The following is a 19,136-nucleotide window of genomic DNA, read 5'->3' as shown; positions in this document are numbered from 1 at the left end:
AGAGAAAAGGAGAGATGAACTGTACCAGTCTTAAATCCTGCAATAATGTGTGATACCTATCCAGACAGTTCTTGGAATCAGAAATGTCCTTCACCATCATATGCCTCTGATCTACATTTAACTGTGCTGAGTAGCTGTGTTCATATGATCCTCTCCAGCCATGAGGTGAGCTCAGTCACCAGTAAACTGAAATATCACGTGCAGCAGATCTCACAGCAGCTGGGATGCTGGATACCAGCCCATCCTTCAGTGGGGTATGAGAACAGGTTCCTCCCACCTGTGCAAGCCATGAGAATTAACCAGAACTGTGCCAGTCCATGCAAAGCCTCTGGGCATCTTCAAAAACCGTATTTGAAGCACAGATGCCCTGGGCAATCACCCACAGCCTCCCCCAGTCCCCATCTCACAGTTACCAAACCAAGCTCCCTTTATTTTGCTGCATAAGAGACTGTTTTCCCAGCTGTCCTTTTCCATTTGTTTCGGTTTGTCTTTTCTTTTTCTATGTGCTAGCAGGAAATTCACAGCAAATATAGAAGACACAGCATTCCCAGCAGCAGCCAGGTTTTTCTTCTGGATGCCAATTAAGTCCAACTGCATACCTGCTAAATGATGGGACTGTGATGTTTTAAAAATATGCAAAATTTACGAACTTTGGCTGCAAACTTCCATGTGCAATTCTTGGTTTAATGACAGTTTATGTCTCCACTGTACCTTTAAGGTATAGTCTAGGGTTTGGGGTTTTTTTTTTTTATTTCATAAGCAAACTTCTTACTTGAACAATACTACTTGGAAATGCAATTTTCCTCCTTACCATTCAGCAAGCAAGAGCTTTGTATCCTCCCATAACCTCTCTGTAACTCTGCACTGCTCATTTGCTTCCTCTGCTTTCTCCTCACTGATCTGTGGGAGCTTATTAGCAATTTCTTGCATGGATTTCATTTCAGCAGCAGTACGATCCAGTTCCTTTTCCAATTCTGTTAATGATTTTATCCTTTATTAGAAAAAAAAAATGAAATACAGCCTTATATTAAAGTAAGCCTTTGATTTGGTTCACAATGTAATTATTAAGTTCCCTAGAAATTCATCCTGAGCTCCACATACTGTATTAAATTACATCATAAAAAGTCTAATTTGGTCTTCAATTCATGTAATCTGACACAGGCCCTCAGATGAGTTATGCTGACCTCAACACTGTGAGAAAATAATCCAAATTCTGAAGGTAGTTGGCTCTGTATGAACACAGTGAAATTAATTTGCATTAAAAGGCAAGTGCAGTCTGTCCATCTTACACTGCAGAGTTTCAGATCAGGTACATCAGTGCCCAGCAAGAGGACCCATCTTCCTGTTTGGCAGTTTTCTTACTGAAAACTAAGATCACAATAACCCATCTCCTATTTTTTCCTCCTCAATGCTGCTTCAAACACACACACACACACACACATATATATATACATGAGTTTGAAAGAAAAAAAAATGGAGAAGGCTTCATTTTTTAGGCTGTGATGGAACAAATAAACTCACAGCTTCTGTCAATATTCCACAGACACTTCAAATTTCAGTGCTCTCCTGCAGAGGGGACCCAAGCTGACTCTACTGAAACTATGAAATTAAAAGAGCTTTAAAAATAATTCACCTTTTCTGAATAGCTGGAATTGTTGGATCCTTCAAGCCTATTTTGTTAATTCTGTCATGTAGATCCTGAATGTTTTTAAGGAGTTCACTGCTTTTTTTGGAAAAAGTCCTGTATAAGTCTTCTTCTTCTGTAGGCACCTGCTCACTTGGGGTATCATAAATGGCATTTAGCTTTTTAGATAAAGTCTGAACAAGTTGTTCACACCAAGTCTTTCTCCCACAATCAGCATCTTCCAAACAGATATTAACACCCTTCAGGCGTTCATCCAAACATTTAGCCTCTTCTGCCATGTGAGAAACTTCTTGTGCAGCCTCCCTCAAAGCTTTTCCCTGCATGTCAGGTTGATCTGGGGGATCTGGGAGACATGTGATGGAAGACTGGATCTTCCTCAGGGAGGCCATAAAAGCTTCCAGATCTTTAAGGACTGCCTCACGCATCTGCATTTTTTGGCCCATTTCTTCAAGCTGGTTTTGACAGTTAATCACAATTTTCCTTGCAGCTTGCAGGTCTAGTGGATTAACTTCATTCCCTGCTGAACTGTCTAGGTGTTCCAATTGTTTGCACTCTTCAATCTGTCTTAATATGGATCTCTGCAGCATCTGAAATTTAGAGAATGACCAAAAGTGTGAGCAAGTGAAAGAAAACATATATCCTGCGTTCCAGCTGAACCTATGGCTGGAAAACAAATTATAATAGCAGTAAAAAAGTATGCTAAACAGGGTGGTTAAGACAGAAAACCTATTCTGGACGTCAGTGGAGGGAAGGAAAAAGAAAAAAATAATCAAATAAAATGGTATTCCACACACAGGGAATTTGATCAGCACTACAGAGAGCTCAAGACTCCTTCCTGCAATCAGACAAGAAGGAGAGAGAGATGATGATAGTCCTGGGACTGAAAGCAGCAGGCTCTCACAGCAGGACATCAGCCAGGGCACAGGCAGCCACAGAGATATTTATTACTGTGCCATCTTTTCAGTTCTTTATGCTATACTTTTGGAGCAGGCTTCCATGCATTTAAAAATCTCCAGGTGCAGCCTGCAGGCTCTTTGGTTCCAGCCCTCAAAGAGCAGCATGTCAGGGCTGTGAAAGGCCAGATGTGCAGAGAGCTGGGCAAAAATTCTGGGCCCTTTCAGCCAAAACTGGTCAGACAGAGTACACATGCTGTCTGCCCTACAGCTTGAGAGACCTAAACCCTACTTCACTGGGGAGCCAAGGGCAGACAAATGCAAACTTTCAGCTCTGGGTAGCTGTCAGTGTGCTCAGCCTGGAGGGCAAGCCAAGAATAAAACAGAATTCACCCTGCCCAATGAATCAAGGCCTGAGTATCAGATATTGACAGCAGGTGAACAATTACTGCACCCACAGTGAGCTTCCAAACCCATCCTGAGCTGTGCCCAGTTACTGCAGCAGATGTGACACAAGGTAGTTTGGCTGAGCTCATAAATCAACAGTACATTACATTCATGACTCCACAAAATGATATAAGGCCAGGTGGGAACACCACTAATCTGCATCAAAAAGAGATCCTAACCTACTGTGAAATGTTCACAACAATGGCCTTTACAGCAGAACCTACTGAGAGTCCCTGGCTTGCTCTACAGGACCAATAATGTTTAAAACACAGGGACTAAAATGCCATTACAGATTTTAGAAGGTTTGGGAAGTCTTGTCAGCAGCCCCAGCCTCCTGAGTGGAAATCTCATGAAGTTCTCTACTTCCTAGATATTAAAACCTATCCTTGCTGGGGTGTGGTCTCTGCACCTGCCCTTACCTTCAGTTCACTATCAGGAAGGTCACTGTCCATCAGACTAAACTGGTGGATGTACTTTTTCTTCAGCCATTCATCTACTAATCGACAGACAAAGATGGATTGGCTTTCTGTTTCGCAAACAATTTTCACAGCAGCCCTTAAAGAGTTCACTCTGCAAGAAAGGCAACAAAACATGAACTGGGAAAGCAAGCAAGAAAAGACACTCGATATTTTTAAGCACAAAAAGCCACCAAAAAAAAAAGTAACTGTCTAACAGATCTAATCCTCCCCCTCCCGAGGTCAGATGAGTTTTTCTCTGATGAATGAGAAAAGCAATGTGAATCATTGTGAATTTAACCAAAAGATGAAAAGAAATATCAGCAATAAATGGGAATATTGCACAGTTATGTCAAAAAATCTGTCTCTGTTCTTCTCAGGGAGACTCACACTATCTTCCATGTGTATATGAAAAAAGAAAAATTAAGAACAGCCTAATTTTTTGCAATGAAGATAAGGTTAAAAATATGCAGCTATTTTCTGCAACACACATTATTCCCTTCACAACACACACAATTAGTTTACAATTCCTTAGCTAATACAATAAAGTGTTGTTTTATACCTGATACTTAAAATATCCTGAAGTTCTTTCCACTCGCTTTGTAGCTTGTTTCTTGCCTCAGAGAGAGCAGCCTGCTGCACTTCAGACACAAGATTTTCTAAGGTAGATGAGATGCTTTCCAATTGTTTCCAACCAGAACTGATTTCAAGGTCTATCATTGCCTAGAAGACAAGCAGTTCTAATGCATTAATATGATCCTGTATTTCTCAGTGCACAGTTCACAAAACTACAGTCACAAGAGACTCTACAAGAACAGTGAAAACATCATCTGAAACTAAGAGTATCTATTGCCTTTTTTCCCCTTCAAGACCCAATTTTTAGCTGCATGCAAACCTCCAGCAACTTTTTATGGTGACAATTTCCATGTCAGATATATGCCTTGGCTACATTTTATAAAAGGGTCAATAAATAACGGGTCAGGCATTCTCATTAAAAGAATGAAAATATATCCAGCTATGTTCAGAAGAAAAACAAATGTAGAACTGAACCAGGTTCTGAGATTTTTGATAATGCTTTGTAGTCCTTTCAAAAAATGCCGTGAAAAATTGCAGTAATAAACTTCTCAACATCAACTCTGCCTTTTGCTGTCGCCTTAAGGATCTCACAAACCTAACCAAGTTATATGTCCTGGAACAGTTCCATTCTGCACAAACACCACTTGGTGGTTCAACTCTGATGACAAACAAAAAGCTCCTTTCTGCAGTTTTTTTCCCATTACACCTATTTCAGCCTGCAGACAACAAACCCAGAGCCACCAATTTCTTCTTTCAGCAGAACCTGCAAAACTCCACTGCTAGGCAGCAATGCAGTTCTGTTGAACCCTAAATACTTGATTTCACTTCTTCTAACACATATGGTTGCAAGGATGCTGCTTTTCCCTTGGCAATATATCTAACAGAGAAGTGAGTGCTCTACATGAGAAAATAACAATTTAGGCACTAGGTATATTTTTAAAAGATGAATACTTGCCTCTAGTTCAGTCACCTTGAAGTTAAGGCATGAAGTGTCTTTTATTTCATCAGTAAAGTCAGATGCTACTTTATCTCTGCTGAGTCGAAGAAGTTCCTCCAGGTTACTTCTTTGTGTGTTAAATCTAAGGAAAGATGTAAACACTTTCAGAGAGAACATTACTTTTAATTAAATGGAACATTTCAAGGTATGGGATGAACAACAGAGTACCATAAAAATAAGCACAGTCTATTGTAAATACAAATTTTATTTAAGTCCAAAATGAATGAATAATGCATAAATGAGCAACATATTGAAGAGATTGCTCATATGGCTAATCTTCAAATCTAAATGCCAGCCTGCACTCTTTAAATTTTCAGTTTAACAAATATAAAAATGTCAGTTCTCTAAAAAACTTGACACATTTTTTTATTTTAGAATATTTGAAGTTATTAGTAAGGCAGATGGAGACTTTCCTAGCCCAAGAAAAGAAGTAAAATATTCATAGCAAAAAATGTTCTTGCTACAAAATCCTAATGCTCGAAACATTTAGTTACTATAGTGCTTCCCTATCAATTACAGATCAATATTCAGTAAACTGTAGCAGAAAAAAGAACAGAGTTCTGCATAGCAGAAGAGTTTGGTACATTAAATAAATTTGTGAGCTAATTTGTCTAGCACACCTTAACAATCATGCATTTTTTCCTTTAAAAATTACCTCTCTAACAAAGCTGGTATTGCTGAATCACCATCTTCCTCCAACTCGTCTGCGCAGCTTTCTCCATTGTGATGTTTCACATCTGGTTCCAAAACTGCATCTGCAGCAGGTCTTGAGGTCTGAGTAAAAATAAAAAGGGTGACAGTGACCTCCACATCATCCTGTGTAAGACAGAGCAAAGCCCAACAACCATCTGTGAACTCCTGAAGGAAGGGATTGCTTGATGTGTCCCAGAGGAGATGAGAGACGCCATTCATGAATTCAAGAGGTGTTTAAACTCAATCACGAGCCCAAAATGCAAATTCTGGAATGCTTGCAGCCAGCTCATTCATTCTTTTCACAGATACAGGCAAATGCCTCCAACTCTTCACTACAACTCTCCCTGTCCCCTGAAAATTGTTCACTTCACTGGGACACTATGTGAGATTTTTCACTTGAACACAGCTTCCCACATGACCCTTCCACCTGAAAATGACTTTTTTGCAAAACATAATTCCAGGCTCATATCTTCCTAGGATGCCCATTGCTGCTGCTTGAATGTTAATTTTTAATATTTACTTAGTCTACATTCACAAGCACAATGGGGTTTTGATTTCTGACCAGAGGCCCAAGGTCTTATCACAATAAAAACAGTAAGAGAAATAAACACTTTTTCCTCTTGGCAATGACCTCCCTTTGACAGAGCACTGTTTTCCAACAGTAAGTCTGGGCTTCTTACCTCCTGTACCATAAGGCTGTTAGTTTCTTGAGAAGAACCAGACTCTTCTCCATTCTCAGAAGCCATAATGGAGTTCCTACAAGAACAAAATATTAAATACAAAGGGAAAAAATAAATCCTAGCTCAAGGTTTAAAACAGTGCAGCTGTGATGAAGGACAATCAAATACTGTACTTGTCAGTTTATGAAACTTAATACTAAGTGTTTAAATGCACAGCTGGCCACAGTAATGTACATAGTTATGCACTTCCAAAACACATTAGAATATCCCAGAATTTATGTGTAAAAATGATTTCTATAAAGCTACAACACCCCCTGACTCAGCCACCCACCCTTTCTGAGGGGACTGTCCTTTTCCAGCACGAGCCAGCAGTGCTGTGTAAGTGTCTGCCACCATTTGTTGAACCTTCTCTAGCCTTTTTTCACAGTCTGCAGTGAGTGTCTGTATCCCTGGGACAGTTTCTTCTGAGAGTCTTGCCAATGTTTTAAGGTCTTCCAAAGACTTGTTAAGTTCCTTCATGCTGCCTCCGTGTGAAAAAAAGGCCTAAACAAAGAAAAAACAATATAACAGCCAGTGTTAAGACATGAGGACAAACAATTATTCTCAAGTATTTTTTTTATACTTCCATTATCTTCTTGGTTCTGTGCTCCTAAAAGTCTAAGCTGTCAAACCAAGGAACACACACTTATTTTCTCTTGGTTCTTTCTAAAATAGAGCCAGAAATCAAGTTAGGATTTCTGGCAACATGTTCCCAGCTATATTCACAGGACTACACCGACTCTTGCTTGATTTAGAAATTAATTATATTCTACAATTTTTAATTTTGGTCCCAAGTCTTCTTCACCCTGACATCAGACAGAAGTGTCTTACTGACTACAGAAAAAGTAGAATATTTTTAAAATATTCCTTGTCAATTATACTTCCTACGGTGAATTCAAGATACACTAAAAATCTGAGAGAAAAAACAGAAAAAGGATACCACCTACTTAACAAGGGTCTAATTCTAAAAGTCTGCAAGAACACTAATAAGCAGTCAAAAGAAGGTAAAGAAATAATTTTGATGGCTTCTTTGCTCTGTGTTTACATAACATGGAGCACAAGGGCCCTGCTCCACAGATGATGAACCTAAAAAGGAGGAAGGAGGACAGCAAAGCATTCACAAAGAGAGGCAGAAAAGGAGTGTATCAGGTACCTCATGCTCCTTGATGAGCCCTTTGGTTTTATCCATACTTAGGAGTTTCTTCTCTTTGCCTAACTGCTTATTGATTTTTTTTAAAGTTGCATTAAATTTCTTTTTTTCCCTTTCTACTATGAGCTGGACATAGGATACGATTTCCTGACGAACTGCCTGCAAAATACAAAGCAAGTTGTTCTCATGAGATGGTGAAACAATGTTACCCAGCAAGTAAAAACATCAGAACATACTGTGCCAAGAAAAAACTGACTTTCAAAGATGCCAGGCCTAATGAGACCAGACAGTGAATTCCCATTCCTGCCTTCTCTCACCTCCCATCTCCTACGAACATCATCTTCCTCCACCAGCTTCTCATGATCAGATGAAATCTTTTTCAGCAGTTCAGCTGCTTTCAAAAACTTGTCAAGAACTTTATTGTCCAGAGCATCAAAAGCTTCCTGAAAAAAAATAAAGACATCATAATGAAAACCAAACAGAACTGAATGTAACTTACTTAACTAACAAAATTACACTGGTAGCATGTAAAACCTGTGAATAAATCAATGTACACATATGGGGTGTGTGGTTCTGCTGTGGGTGGGTACAAGGCCATTCTCCATCCCTGTTCATCTGTAAAAGGTTGCAGTATCAGTGGATGCTTTGTAGAGAAAAGCAGGTGCAGTTCTTGTAACGACTTTTAGGGGAAAATTTGGTACCAAAGACAAAAGATGAAGGTTGCTGAACTCTGCCTCTTCCCTAGGGAATACCTGAGCAGTGAAAGGTCCCCATCAGCACCATGGGACCTCCAGGATGGCCTGGAATGAGTTCTGTGACCTCCTGGCCCATGGTCACCCAGCCTCTCTCTGCCACACCAGGCAACACAGATTTTGGGCACTTCCATTTCCAACACCCCTTTAGGAGTTCCACATTTTGAGATAGGACATTTGATTTACCAACTACCCTCTGGGAAAAAGAGGAGATTCACTATTTATAATAACCTCCCCAACAATTCAGGCATGTCATTCTTGATGGGAAGCTTAATTATTGATCAGGGAAAAAAAAGAAAAAAAAAAAAAAAAAAAACCAAAGAAAAAAGGCTGTAGTTCTGAAAATTATGAGTTCTGATGGAGTGATGGAGTAATTTAGGACAGGGCACTGAATAAACTGCCATACAGATTTATTTTTCTTCATTCAAGTTGTCTGCCAAGTTAATAAAGTGCTAAATCAGAAAACTGAGCAAAGCATTAATAGGTACCAAAAAAACCCCTTGTGTTTTTCTTACTTCAGACTTTTAGAGACCACATAGCCCTCAGAAGTACACAGATTCAGCTGCTTCAGAACACAAACCCACCTCGTATCTTGAAATACATCCTTCAGGACTTAATTTCTGACTGACAAGTTGCACAGCCTTCGAAATGGAGGCCTCAAGTTCTTTCTGGGATTCTTCAAAATTGAGCAAAGCCTCCTTCTCTGAGGGTCTTTTCTCAGATTTGGACAAGATGTTGTTCAGGTCACCCATGACAGCCTTGGAAGGAAGAGACTTTTCAGAACACACCTGAGTGTCAGTAATTAGACAAAGTTATTGCTTCATAACATCACTCAAGTTTTTCAACTTGAGATACTGATCTTGGAAATGTTCTAGATTTTGCCCTGACAAGAGTCTGGGAGACTGATTCCAATAGTATTTCTATTTTACATGACTGACAAAGAGTCTTCCACATTCCATAATGCTAAAACCAAAGATATCTGTGTGTTTATAAACAAGTACCTCTACTTTGTCCCTGGCTTCTTTAATTCGTGCCTCCAGCTCAGTGGTGTGAGAATGCTGCTGAAACACCTGACTTGAAACATTCTGCCTCAGGGATTGCAAGATCTCTTCTGCTGCCACAACTTGGTCTTGGCACGAGGATCCTCTTGCAGTCAAACTCTGGTTTGAACAAAAAGCATTAGAAGCCTTTACAAGTGTTTATTTGTGTTTTTGTTTAAACAAACTGAGTGAAAAAGCCAGCCTTGATCATGGATGGTTGATACTTGGTAAAGGAAAGCCTTACATTCCAGTTATGGTCAGTGTACTGCACTGTAAAATCTCTGTGGAGAGAAAGAAATTTGCTGCCATCCACAGGGGATTCTGTTTGCTGAAGCAATTTCTTTCTGTCAGTGCAACACCTCCCATGTCCTTGCCACAGAGCCAATTAGATGTGTTTTTAAAACGTGCTCTCTCATCCAAACAGCTTCCCAAATGAAACCACACATTTGGATATGCAGCATCTGATCATGAAGTCATCCAAAAGCGAGCACACACCAAGGCTCAGATTTCCTTGTAGTATCCAGTACTGCAAGGCAGGAAAGCAGCTGGGTGCTCTGCATGCAGGAGCAGTGTGCCACGTTTGAATATTTATCATGAAAAGTCGTTATTAGAGCTGCTTCTATCTATGAATATTCAACACGTTTCTCCTGCCTGAAGCTGTCAATTAGCATTCTCCTAATCATAATCAGAGCTTTATTCTGGATCTTGACCTATTGTACTGAAGGTAACGAGTGACTTCATCTCTCCTGTCCCCAGACATGGAGATACAATGCCAGCCACATGTTTGGAGGCTGTGTTTCAGGGTGTCCTTTGTTATTTCATGTTTTTTTAACAAACGAGAGTCACACTGCAAAATGAGGCTTGTTTTATAAGCATTTGCTCATGATTACAAAAAGATCAACAGTCTCTTTTCATCTCTCACATTCCCAAATCTGTCAGGTAAATGTTGCAGTAAAAAGAGACAGGACTTTTGATTCATCCTGCAGAAAAGCTGAATTTTTATTGTATAGTTCATATTTTCATAGGAATATCAGAAAGCACTGTGTTCAATCTAATTGGTTAACAATACACTGATACTCAGTTTACTGGTTGGTAAATAGCTAGGCTGTATGTTTATTAAACGTCTCTATTTTTGGTTAGTTTACATATTTTCTTCACAGATTCTCATGGGATAGACTCTTTGTTTTTGTAGGTGTGAACAGTTCTCTTACCAGAATAGATTGTTGTGTTAACTGATTCTCATTTTTATGTTTTTTTCACATGGGAACTTACAAGCTAGCTGCTAGCTCAACTAGTGTAGTAGTTGTTTCTCCCAAATTTGGTATAAACCAGGACAAAGTACTTAAACTATATTTTTACAAAGCTTTTCTTTTTCAAGTTATTACCTGTATGCAACAGCCTAACACTCTGCAAGAAGGCACAAAGCAAGAGAAAACTAACACTGATTCTGGTACACAGTTACTGTATATGGATTAAATGAAATAAAGAGTATTTCTGTTTATTTACAGCAGTTACACAAAGGAGTTTCAATGAAACCTCCTGGTGGTCACCTTCACACTGTTAGGTTGTACAGGCCCTGTTGCAGATGTAGTAAAGGCAACATAAGACAGTGCTTCAACTTTTTCAGTGCAAAGCTTGGCTTCTTTATTCTCTCTTACCTTCACTGGCACGTGAAGAAAATAAATCAGACTTTGTATTGAAGCTGCAGAGTTATATACACAGATTTTCACCTGCCATCTGCTGGGAGCTGGGGGTAATCCCAGGCAGAGAGACATGGGAAATCATAGTGACTAGTGGAGTTTCTTGTTAGAAATTAATTTTTGCTCTTTGAGGATGTTTCTAACAACTGCCTGTAAGATGAGATTCCCAAATTACCCCATGTGCTGCTGAAAATACTTCAACTCTCCCAATTTTTGATGGGTAAGTCTTGAATACAGCCAAGGTGTCTCAAACCTCCTCCCTGCATTGGAGGGTAGATGATCAAAGTCCTGCTGTATGACCAGGGGAACAACTCAAATTGACAACTTGCAGAGGTCTAGTCTGCTCTAAGGGCTGTGCTGGACAGGAGTAATTAATATCACTCAAGAACAAGCTGCTGATCAGTGGCACCAATGGCATTTCATTGGCACCTGCTGGTCATCTGGACACACTGATGGAAGTCACAGCTCAACTGGGAGTGATCCTCAGAAGTAACAACAAGGCACAAGCACTGCCTTAACTTTTTACAAGTGTTACAGCAGAAAATCCACATGAAGTTCCACTTCCCTGATGACGCCTCATTTTACCCCAGCCACAAATCCACGCTGCAAGATGAGAATCTGAGGAACAAGTACTTTAAGCAGCATTTTCACCTGCAAATGTTCCTCCATCTCAGGTTCCACAGGCTCCTCGTGACTGATCTTGCTAAGCACATGTCCCATCTCTGCTGCCCAGCTGTCCACCCCTCCAAGGAGCTCTTCAATTTTCTCCAGGCTCCCTGGATGCTCCGTGGTCTTTTCAGCAGCATTTGTGCTCTCCTCTCCAAGCTATCAACAAAGAGCAGGGTAAGATGTTCATTCCCATCATCTCCCCACTGCCCTCCTCCAACACAGTCACCGCTGGGTCACTTCCCAGCTCGAGCACTCAACAGGGATCAAAGGAGAAATAAATATTAAACATATTGGTAAATAAACCAAGTGAGGCTCAGTTCCTCGGCCCTGAGGGCAGGTGGGACAGCAGAACCTGTGCCATACACCCTGTCCCCTTGTCCCCTCCCCTATAAGCAGCCACACTATGGTGAATGTTACTATGGAGAACAGGCTGCAGCATCCCCCAGCCCACACCAGGGAATTGTCACGAGAACAGCAGCTGGTGTTGGTCAAATCAAGATCAGAAGTGTGCTGACAGTTTAATGGTACTGACAGTCACAGGCCAGAGCTCAAGCATTTGGGCTTGCATTTTAAATAAAAAAAATAAATATAATATATATGATAGCTATAATGTCCAAAGCAATGCCACAAAAATAACTCAGGAAGTCCTTAAGACCTTAAACAGGCTTCATGCACCTTCTCTGATTCCTCAATATATTTCCTTGAAGCAGCTCTTATTAAGGGTTTTTCTAGCAAACTCTGATTTCCCTCACCCTTTGATTGCTTCCTTTGATTTTATTGCATTCTCACTAAGCTCATCTCCTACAAAAATGTAGCAGTAATTTTTTGCCACTGTTTACTGTCACAGCAGCACCTTTAATAAATGTCAATGAAAGGCTCAACTCAGAAAATTAAGAGCTCTAATATTCCCAGGCAGAGTGAAAATGTCATTCTTGTGAAAGCATTCTAGGAAATGTAATATGTATAACATTAGGCAGGCTGTATAGGGATTTACAGCAGCCTAAAAACCTGTCAAGTGAGCTGGTGAAAAGTTGCACAACCTTAGAAATATCTTTGTAGCAATAATTACTTTCTACCAGCTAAGACAGACACTAAAATTTAGCAGAGGCTAAATTGATTACTTCCACCCCTAGCACTGAATTAAGAGCTTAATTCTGCAATAAGATTTCCTTTTATAAGTGGTTTTGAGATTTCAATTTAAAATTTGAACATTTTCCATCCTGTTATAATGAGAATTTAACTGAGTCACAAAGATTAAGAATGGGATGCTGCTGTATACTCTCTGTTCCTCAAGCTTTAAAACTGGCAACCTTGAGTTGACAGAAAGATTGATCAAGTCCTGATTAGCAAGCTGGTAAGTCTGGAAAAGATGACTTTGAAGGCTGCATGGCAGAGTAATCGTAACTTGTAACTTACAAAGTGTGTCCTCTTGATGAACTTTGCCCATCTCCTGTTCAGTTTCTTCAGCTCTTTGGCAATATTTGATCCAACTTGCTCTTTGCTGACTTCAATGAGATGGTTTCCAGCTTCATTTAAGGAACCGTGAATCGAATTCCTCTTTGCCAGGATCTCAGCAGGGATCTAGACAGAGACATTGAAATAATTTTAAGCAGAACCCTGTCAAACATTTATTTCCAAAATGAAAAGCAACAACAGCAGCCACTGTGAGATTTAATGGTCTTCTTGCAGGAGGCACTGAAGTATCTCTGTCAAACAAAGAGAAATCCAACCATGTACCTCTTTTGGATCCTCATTTCTGTTTTCTTCCAGCCATGTTTTTAGTAAGTGGATGTTTTCTGTGTAATTACTCCAGGAAGACAGGACTTTCTGTAGGGTGGTGTTTACACTGGAAATATACTCTTTACATGTAGAAATCTTTGACTCCACTGTCTTCAATAGTTTGCTGATTTCATGAGGATCTCCAGCTAGGATGTGGAATAGGGATTATTGTTATATATTTGGAAACAGAGAGGTTAATTATACAGAAACACTGTTTACATGGAACAGTAGATGGAATTAAAACTGGTGGCAGCACTTTACTTCAAAATAGAGATCTTCATATCAACTTATGTGCATGAGCTTACCCAAGCCAGGACCACTTATGTTTTTCAAGTCTTCACAGATGTGAGTAGCAGTGTCTAGTTGTGTTTCAAGTTTCTTTTCTTCAATGAAATTCTGCCCAAAGTGAAAAGTAATTGATATGGGTAACACTGAATGACACAAAACTGGGTGAGAAACAGCTTGGGATGCTTTTCTTTTTTCAATATGAGCCTACAACCTACAGCTTAAACATAAACTGAGCAAAGCCCACCCAGCAACTCAGCTGCACCCTTTAGTGTGAAACAAACTTGTTCTTTTACTCTGCTTGTCTTTTACTCTGCAAAGAGTAAAGTAAATAGAGCTCTGAACACCTGAATGCCACTGCCTGAGCCACAGCCCTGCATGAGTCAGGACTGCTTGCTTCAAAAGTTACAGCCCCAGGGCAATACTGAGAAATGGCACCTAGAACAAGTCAGGCAGAATTTAGTCACGTAAGCCAAGAAAGTGATGAAAGCAAAAGGTGGGTTTCCCTGCATGCACAGAAATATTGAGGTGCCTCATTTCTGACAGATCAAAACAAACTGGGAATGGAGAGGGTGAAAGAGGAAGAACTGGGAGCAGAGGAGGAGACGTGTGTGTGCACAGGGAATGAGGGTTGATCCTCAGCCCCTCTCTGTCTGAGGTGACCTCACTCCAGCCCTCCCCACTCCTACAAATGTCCTACCAAGCAGGGTACAAAACAACCTCCCTTGTGACTGTGACAAAACTGAGCCCTAAACCCTAAACAAGCCCTAAACTCCTTGGCAAAGCTCTGCATTCTATCAGCTTGAGCAAGACCATGAGCCACAACTGTAGAAATAACATGATATCAAGTATTTATGAAACCAACTGAACCAACAAACTCAGCACAGATTAACTCTGCACGACCATCTCACCACAGGGTGAGCTTGACACTGCTCAGGAAACTGCTATTTTATACAACCTATTGTTGCCTCCTTCCACAGTAGTGAGGCTGGGGAAATTCCCACTAATTTAACTATGGATTTGCCAGTCTGAGAATCCTCTGAGAAAGTCCACTAAGATGGAGTCCACAAGGAATCCTATGAAGTCCAGATGGGGAAAAACTGGAGGCATCAGCATTTTCACCTCTGCCTCTACTCCTGATTCAATATCCTTTGTCAGTATTTGGGGTTGGGCAATCCATCCCCTCCTAAAAGCCTACATCAGTTTCATAACTTGAGTCCAGAAACTGAGCTAAGCATAAAGTGTAAGAGAACAAGACAATTCATATTCACCACGAAGCATAAGGAGGTAAAGAAGCTGGGAAGAGGCAGCAGTGTGAATAATGGTTGGTTTTGAAGAAAGCAACTATTGAACTACCCCAGAGAGGGTTCTGTGGATTGGTGCTAGGGAAGGGCTGCTACAGCTGCCTCTATAAATAATCTAGAAAGAAAGAAATCTTCACAATAAAGAATAAAAACAGGCAGACAGAAAACCACAGTCATGGCTTACGTTACTTCTCCAAACTGAATAAAGAAATCTCATTCATAGTGAAATGGAAGATGCTGGGGGCAAGGAAAGCTCCCAGGGAAGTCTACCTGCCCTTCTTTGAATAAATCTGAGATTTCACCAGTCCACTATGCTTCTGACAACTATAATATCTTCAGATGACATAGACTGAATCAAAGAGTGCTGGGAAAGAATTACCATCAGGGAGTGATACATATATCTGAAACTTACATTCCAATTTTCCAGCAGTGATTCCACAGACTCTTTTGCCCCGTATTTCACATCCCAGATATTTAGTTTTAACTTCACCTCATTGGCAATAGCTGAGCACAGTCCATAGTGGTATTCAAGAAAAGTGCTGGGGTTTGTAGAACAAATATTGCTAAATCTGCAAACAGAAAATAGTTCCAGAAGTTTATACAGAACCATTGGATCAAAAGGCATTAATGTATTACTCCATACTTCTCAAAAGACTAATCAATCCCTTTATTATACTAATTAAAAAACCTATCACTCTTACAAACAAGCATAACCAAGTAAGACCTTCCTTCTAAACACCATCACCATTAACTAATTAAAAAACTACTCTTCAGTAAACAAATTCCATAACACAGTCCACATATTCACAACAACAAGTACAACAAGTAAAAACAAAAATTATTTATCATTCTTTAATCTTCTCACAGTCTTCCCCAGGACAATGCCTGGGAAAGTTGTGGGTTGCTCTCTGTGGCCAGAGAGCTGCTGCCACAAATGTACCAGGATTTTATACTAAAAAATCAAAACTACATATATGTAAACTTTTTTTTTTGTTATGACAGGAATTAATAGATAAGATAGCAACAGTTCATTTTTTAAGCAGCAACAATTGAGCAGTCAGTGTTATCTGTTCAATGTATGAAAAACCTTAAATGCCCAAAAAAGGGGCACCTGCCACCTGTATGTCAAAGCATCTCAGGTTATGGATACAGATTCACTGGTCATTTTTTAAAATATCCTCCAACAGATATTTGGGGTAGTACAAGCTAAAGATCACAGTGATTTTTAATGGTGGAAATCAAGTTTAGAGAATTCCCACCACCAGGGAAATTTCTACATTGAAAATATTCAAGTTTCCTATCCCTGGTGGCTGTTTCCTATCCCCACTAGCAAAGGGCATCTGAAAAGGTCCTGTTAATGAGCTCTACTCTGTACACACAATTAAACATTCATTGGACCAATGAGAGATCCCTGCCTGCTCCACTTGACAGCCAGCCTGTGTTTAGGTTGAAAATGCTCTTTTTTTTTGCAAGGCATGGATAAATTATGTGGCTTTTTTTCAGAACAGCAGAGCCAGTCAACAGCAGAGCTAGAATACAACATGAAGTAGAGGGAATTTGAGCATCACAACCTTCTTTTCATTTCCTCTAATTTTTCAGGCAAGACTAGTGGCATATTCTTCTCATCTTCATTCTTAAATGACTGAAGGGTGTCCAAGTGAGAATCAAAACAATCCATCAAGCCCTGGGGAGAAAAAGACATAGTAAGCCATTCATTCTGATCTAGAGTATTTCATATTGCTGTTAGGGGAAGGACTACTAAGAACTAGTCAGCACAGGACAATCTCCCAGTGTCTTTACTCATTAAAGTGCAATATAGGTATTTACCTAAACACCTTCTGAAGTGCATATTTAGTGCAATACTACCTGATTTCTCTTATCACTGTGCATCTACTTAAATGTAAGGGCCACAGACCTTACACTACTCCTGCTATCAGTTTCTTTTCTGCACTTTCACTATCATCCTTATGAGAAAAAAGCATCATTGTAACAGCTTCAGGGTGTTAAGCTGTCCTTTGCTATCCCTTAGCAAAGACTGACAGCAAAACCTGTTGAATAAATCTATTATGTCACCTGCTCCATAGTTCATTTCACTGCTCAATAAATCTGTGTCTAACACCAGTGTATCAAATGACAGTGTATCAAATTAACCGTTCAATGGCCAGTGTCCCATGATTGGTAATATTTTACAGGCATGTGTCTCAGCACCAAATTCCCTACCTGAAAATAAAACATAATATGCATTGCACAGAAGATAAGCTTGTTTCTCATTGGCATATTAAAAAAACCTACGAGTTCATTTCTATGTCATAAAATCTGCCATAAAGCATGTTAATGAGAATGACTAAATCCTGAAACAGCCCTCAACCTCAAAACAGTGCACAGATTTTTAACACTGGATTTTGTAATTTTAACACTGTATCAGTTGGACAGTTATTAGCATTGGTGGATAATTTCCTAGATCTTAAGTAAAATTTGCATTATAAGGTACCACCTTGCCAATATGATCCCTACACACGACATACTAAAAGGGGAAAAAATTCTCAGCAGGATGTCTTATCAAGAAAGGTGGATTTAGCAGAAATCAAGCATTAATGTGTTTCCTCTTCTGAAGGAATGCCATTATTTTATCTATATGTGTAATGGGAAAAAATAAATGCCTTAAGAAATGACATCTGTCTCTATCTTATTCTTAAAAATGCTTAAGTACTTAGGTTGCACAACAAAAATCTTAGGTCAAATGGCTAAAGACTGGCAAAGCCATCTCTCATATCAGGATCTGACTAGAAACAGTACAAAAGAGTGGTATTATTAAGCCACTTGCAAGAACCTCCACTGCCCATTCCCTCAAATTCTCTTTAAGGACAATGTCACAAAATCAGCCAACTTGTTTATAAAAAACCCAAGTATGGCATTATGATCACCAGCCAGGCATCAACACATATACTCTTTCAGAACTTTCAAACTCAAAAGGATGTTTAAACTATTATCTGTGCAAATATTTGAAGATCAGAATAAATAACTTGCATGGTACAAAGGTATCAAAATATCCTTGCCTTGAATGGAACTACAGAGTGATTCAGAAAATATTTAACTTTAAACACACAACCTTCTTGAACTACTTAACTTTAAACACACAAACTTCTTGAACTCCCTGGAATGTAACCTTAAGCTCAAGTGCTTTTCTGAATAGGTATGCATTAAGCATAGATTTAAAGATAAAGATGCAATTACCCTGTGTTATTACTTAACAAACAAACAGGTTGCAGGAACCACATAAAAAAGAATAGCATAATTTACTCATTCATGGAGTACTCAAATTTAATCTCACCCCAGTGAAATGTGAAACCTGCCTTATAGACCCATGCAGTTATTTAATTAAACTCATAATTCTTCAAAGGTATGTTCAGAAGAGCTTTTCATCTTCAGAAGACAAACATATGCACACCACTTCCCAAAATGTCAAACAGCAATTCCATAACAAGTGCTTTGCCGGGTCAAACTGAAGCAGAATTTCCTTTGTGATCAGCATACCTTAAATATTACAATTATTTCTCTGAAGACAGACATTGCTTTGAATGGGTCCTGCAAATCAGGCAAATCTTCTGCCTGCAGACGTTCCACCTCCTGGAGCCAAGCCTCAATGCTATCCAGAGGGGAGGGCAACATCTGGTCCAGCTTCGCTTTCCACTCATTCATCTTTGAAAGGAAAACAAGTGGATTAAATCCCTCACTATTATTTTCTTCCCCATGTCCAAGATGCATAAGCTGGTGCTCAAGACATCCAAGGAACCCACTCCCTCATGCCTGTCACTGTTCAAAAAAAAGAGCTCTAAGTGAAGTCAGCTGAAATCAGCCCTTTTATGGCACAGAGAAGCATAAAAAATATTTTCTTTGAAAATATTCTCTACTTTGCATTTAATTTACAATTAATTCCAAGGAAAAATAAGAAAACTTAATTCCAGGCAGAAAACTATAGCAGCCTGAGAATTTTGAAATAGTTTGTAGGGGAAGTGGATTGTTTAGTATCAA

The 19,136-nt window shown here is 39.5% G+C and overlaps 1 protein-coding gene across 1 annotated transcript in view; it reads right to left on the bottom strand.

Annotated features, from left to right (window-relative positions):
• SYNE2 (spectrin repeat containing nuclear envelope protein 2) overlaps window positions 1-19,136 on the bottom strand; it is a 158,916-nt gene that overhangs the window by 122,057 nt on the left and 17,723 nt on the right. The window contains exons 11-29 of the mRNA XM_053980791.1: window positions 18,639-18,803; window positions 16,676-16,788; window positions 15,517-15,673; window positions 13,821-13,911; window positions 13,474-13,661; window positions 13,153-13,317; window positions 11,719-11,892; window positions 9,329-9,487; window positions 8,912-9,085; window positions 7,893-8,018; window positions 7,579-7,734; window positions 6,718-6,929; window positions 6,387-6,462; window positions 5,669-5,787; window positions 4,972-5,095; window positions 4,003-4,163; window positions 3,405-3,555; window positions 1,634-2,232; window positions 812-991 (exon numbers count right to left, since the gene is read on the bottom strand). Of these exons, the coding sequence (XP_053836766.1) occupies window positions 812-991; window positions 1,634-2,232; window positions 3,405-3,555; window positions 4,003-4,163; window positions 4,972-5,095; window positions 5,669-5,787; window positions 6,387-6,462; window positions 6,718-6,929; window positions 7,579-7,734; window positions 7,893-8,018; window positions 8,912-9,085; window positions 9,329-9,487; window positions 11,719-11,892; window positions 13,153-13,317; window positions 13,474-13,661; window positions 13,821-13,911; window positions 15,517-15,673; window positions 16,676-16,788; window positions 18,639-18,803 (3,290 nt within the window). The remainder of the gene's footprint in view (window positions 1-811; window positions 992-1,633; window positions 2,233-3,404; window positions 3,556-4,002; window positions 4,164-4,971; window positions 5,096-5,668; window positions 5,788-6,386; window positions 6,463-6,717; window positions 6,930-7,578; window positions 7,735-7,892; window positions 8,019-8,911; window positions 9,086-9,328; window positions 9,488-11,718; window positions 11,893-13,152; window positions 13,318-13,473; window positions 13,662-13,820; window positions 13,912-15,516; window positions 15,674-16,675; window positions 16,789-18,638; window positions 18,804-19,136) is intronic.

This window comes from Vidua macroura, chromosome 6 (genome assembly GCF_024509145.1).
Source record: "Vidua macroura isolate BioBank_ID:100142 chromosome 6, ASM2450914v1, whole genome shotgun sequence".
NCBI lineage: Eukaryota > Metazoa > Chordata > Aves > Passeriformes > Viduidae > Vidua > Vidua macroura.
Note: the sequence above shows the minus strand (reverse complement) of the source record. Positions and strands in the feature narration are given on the sequence as shown.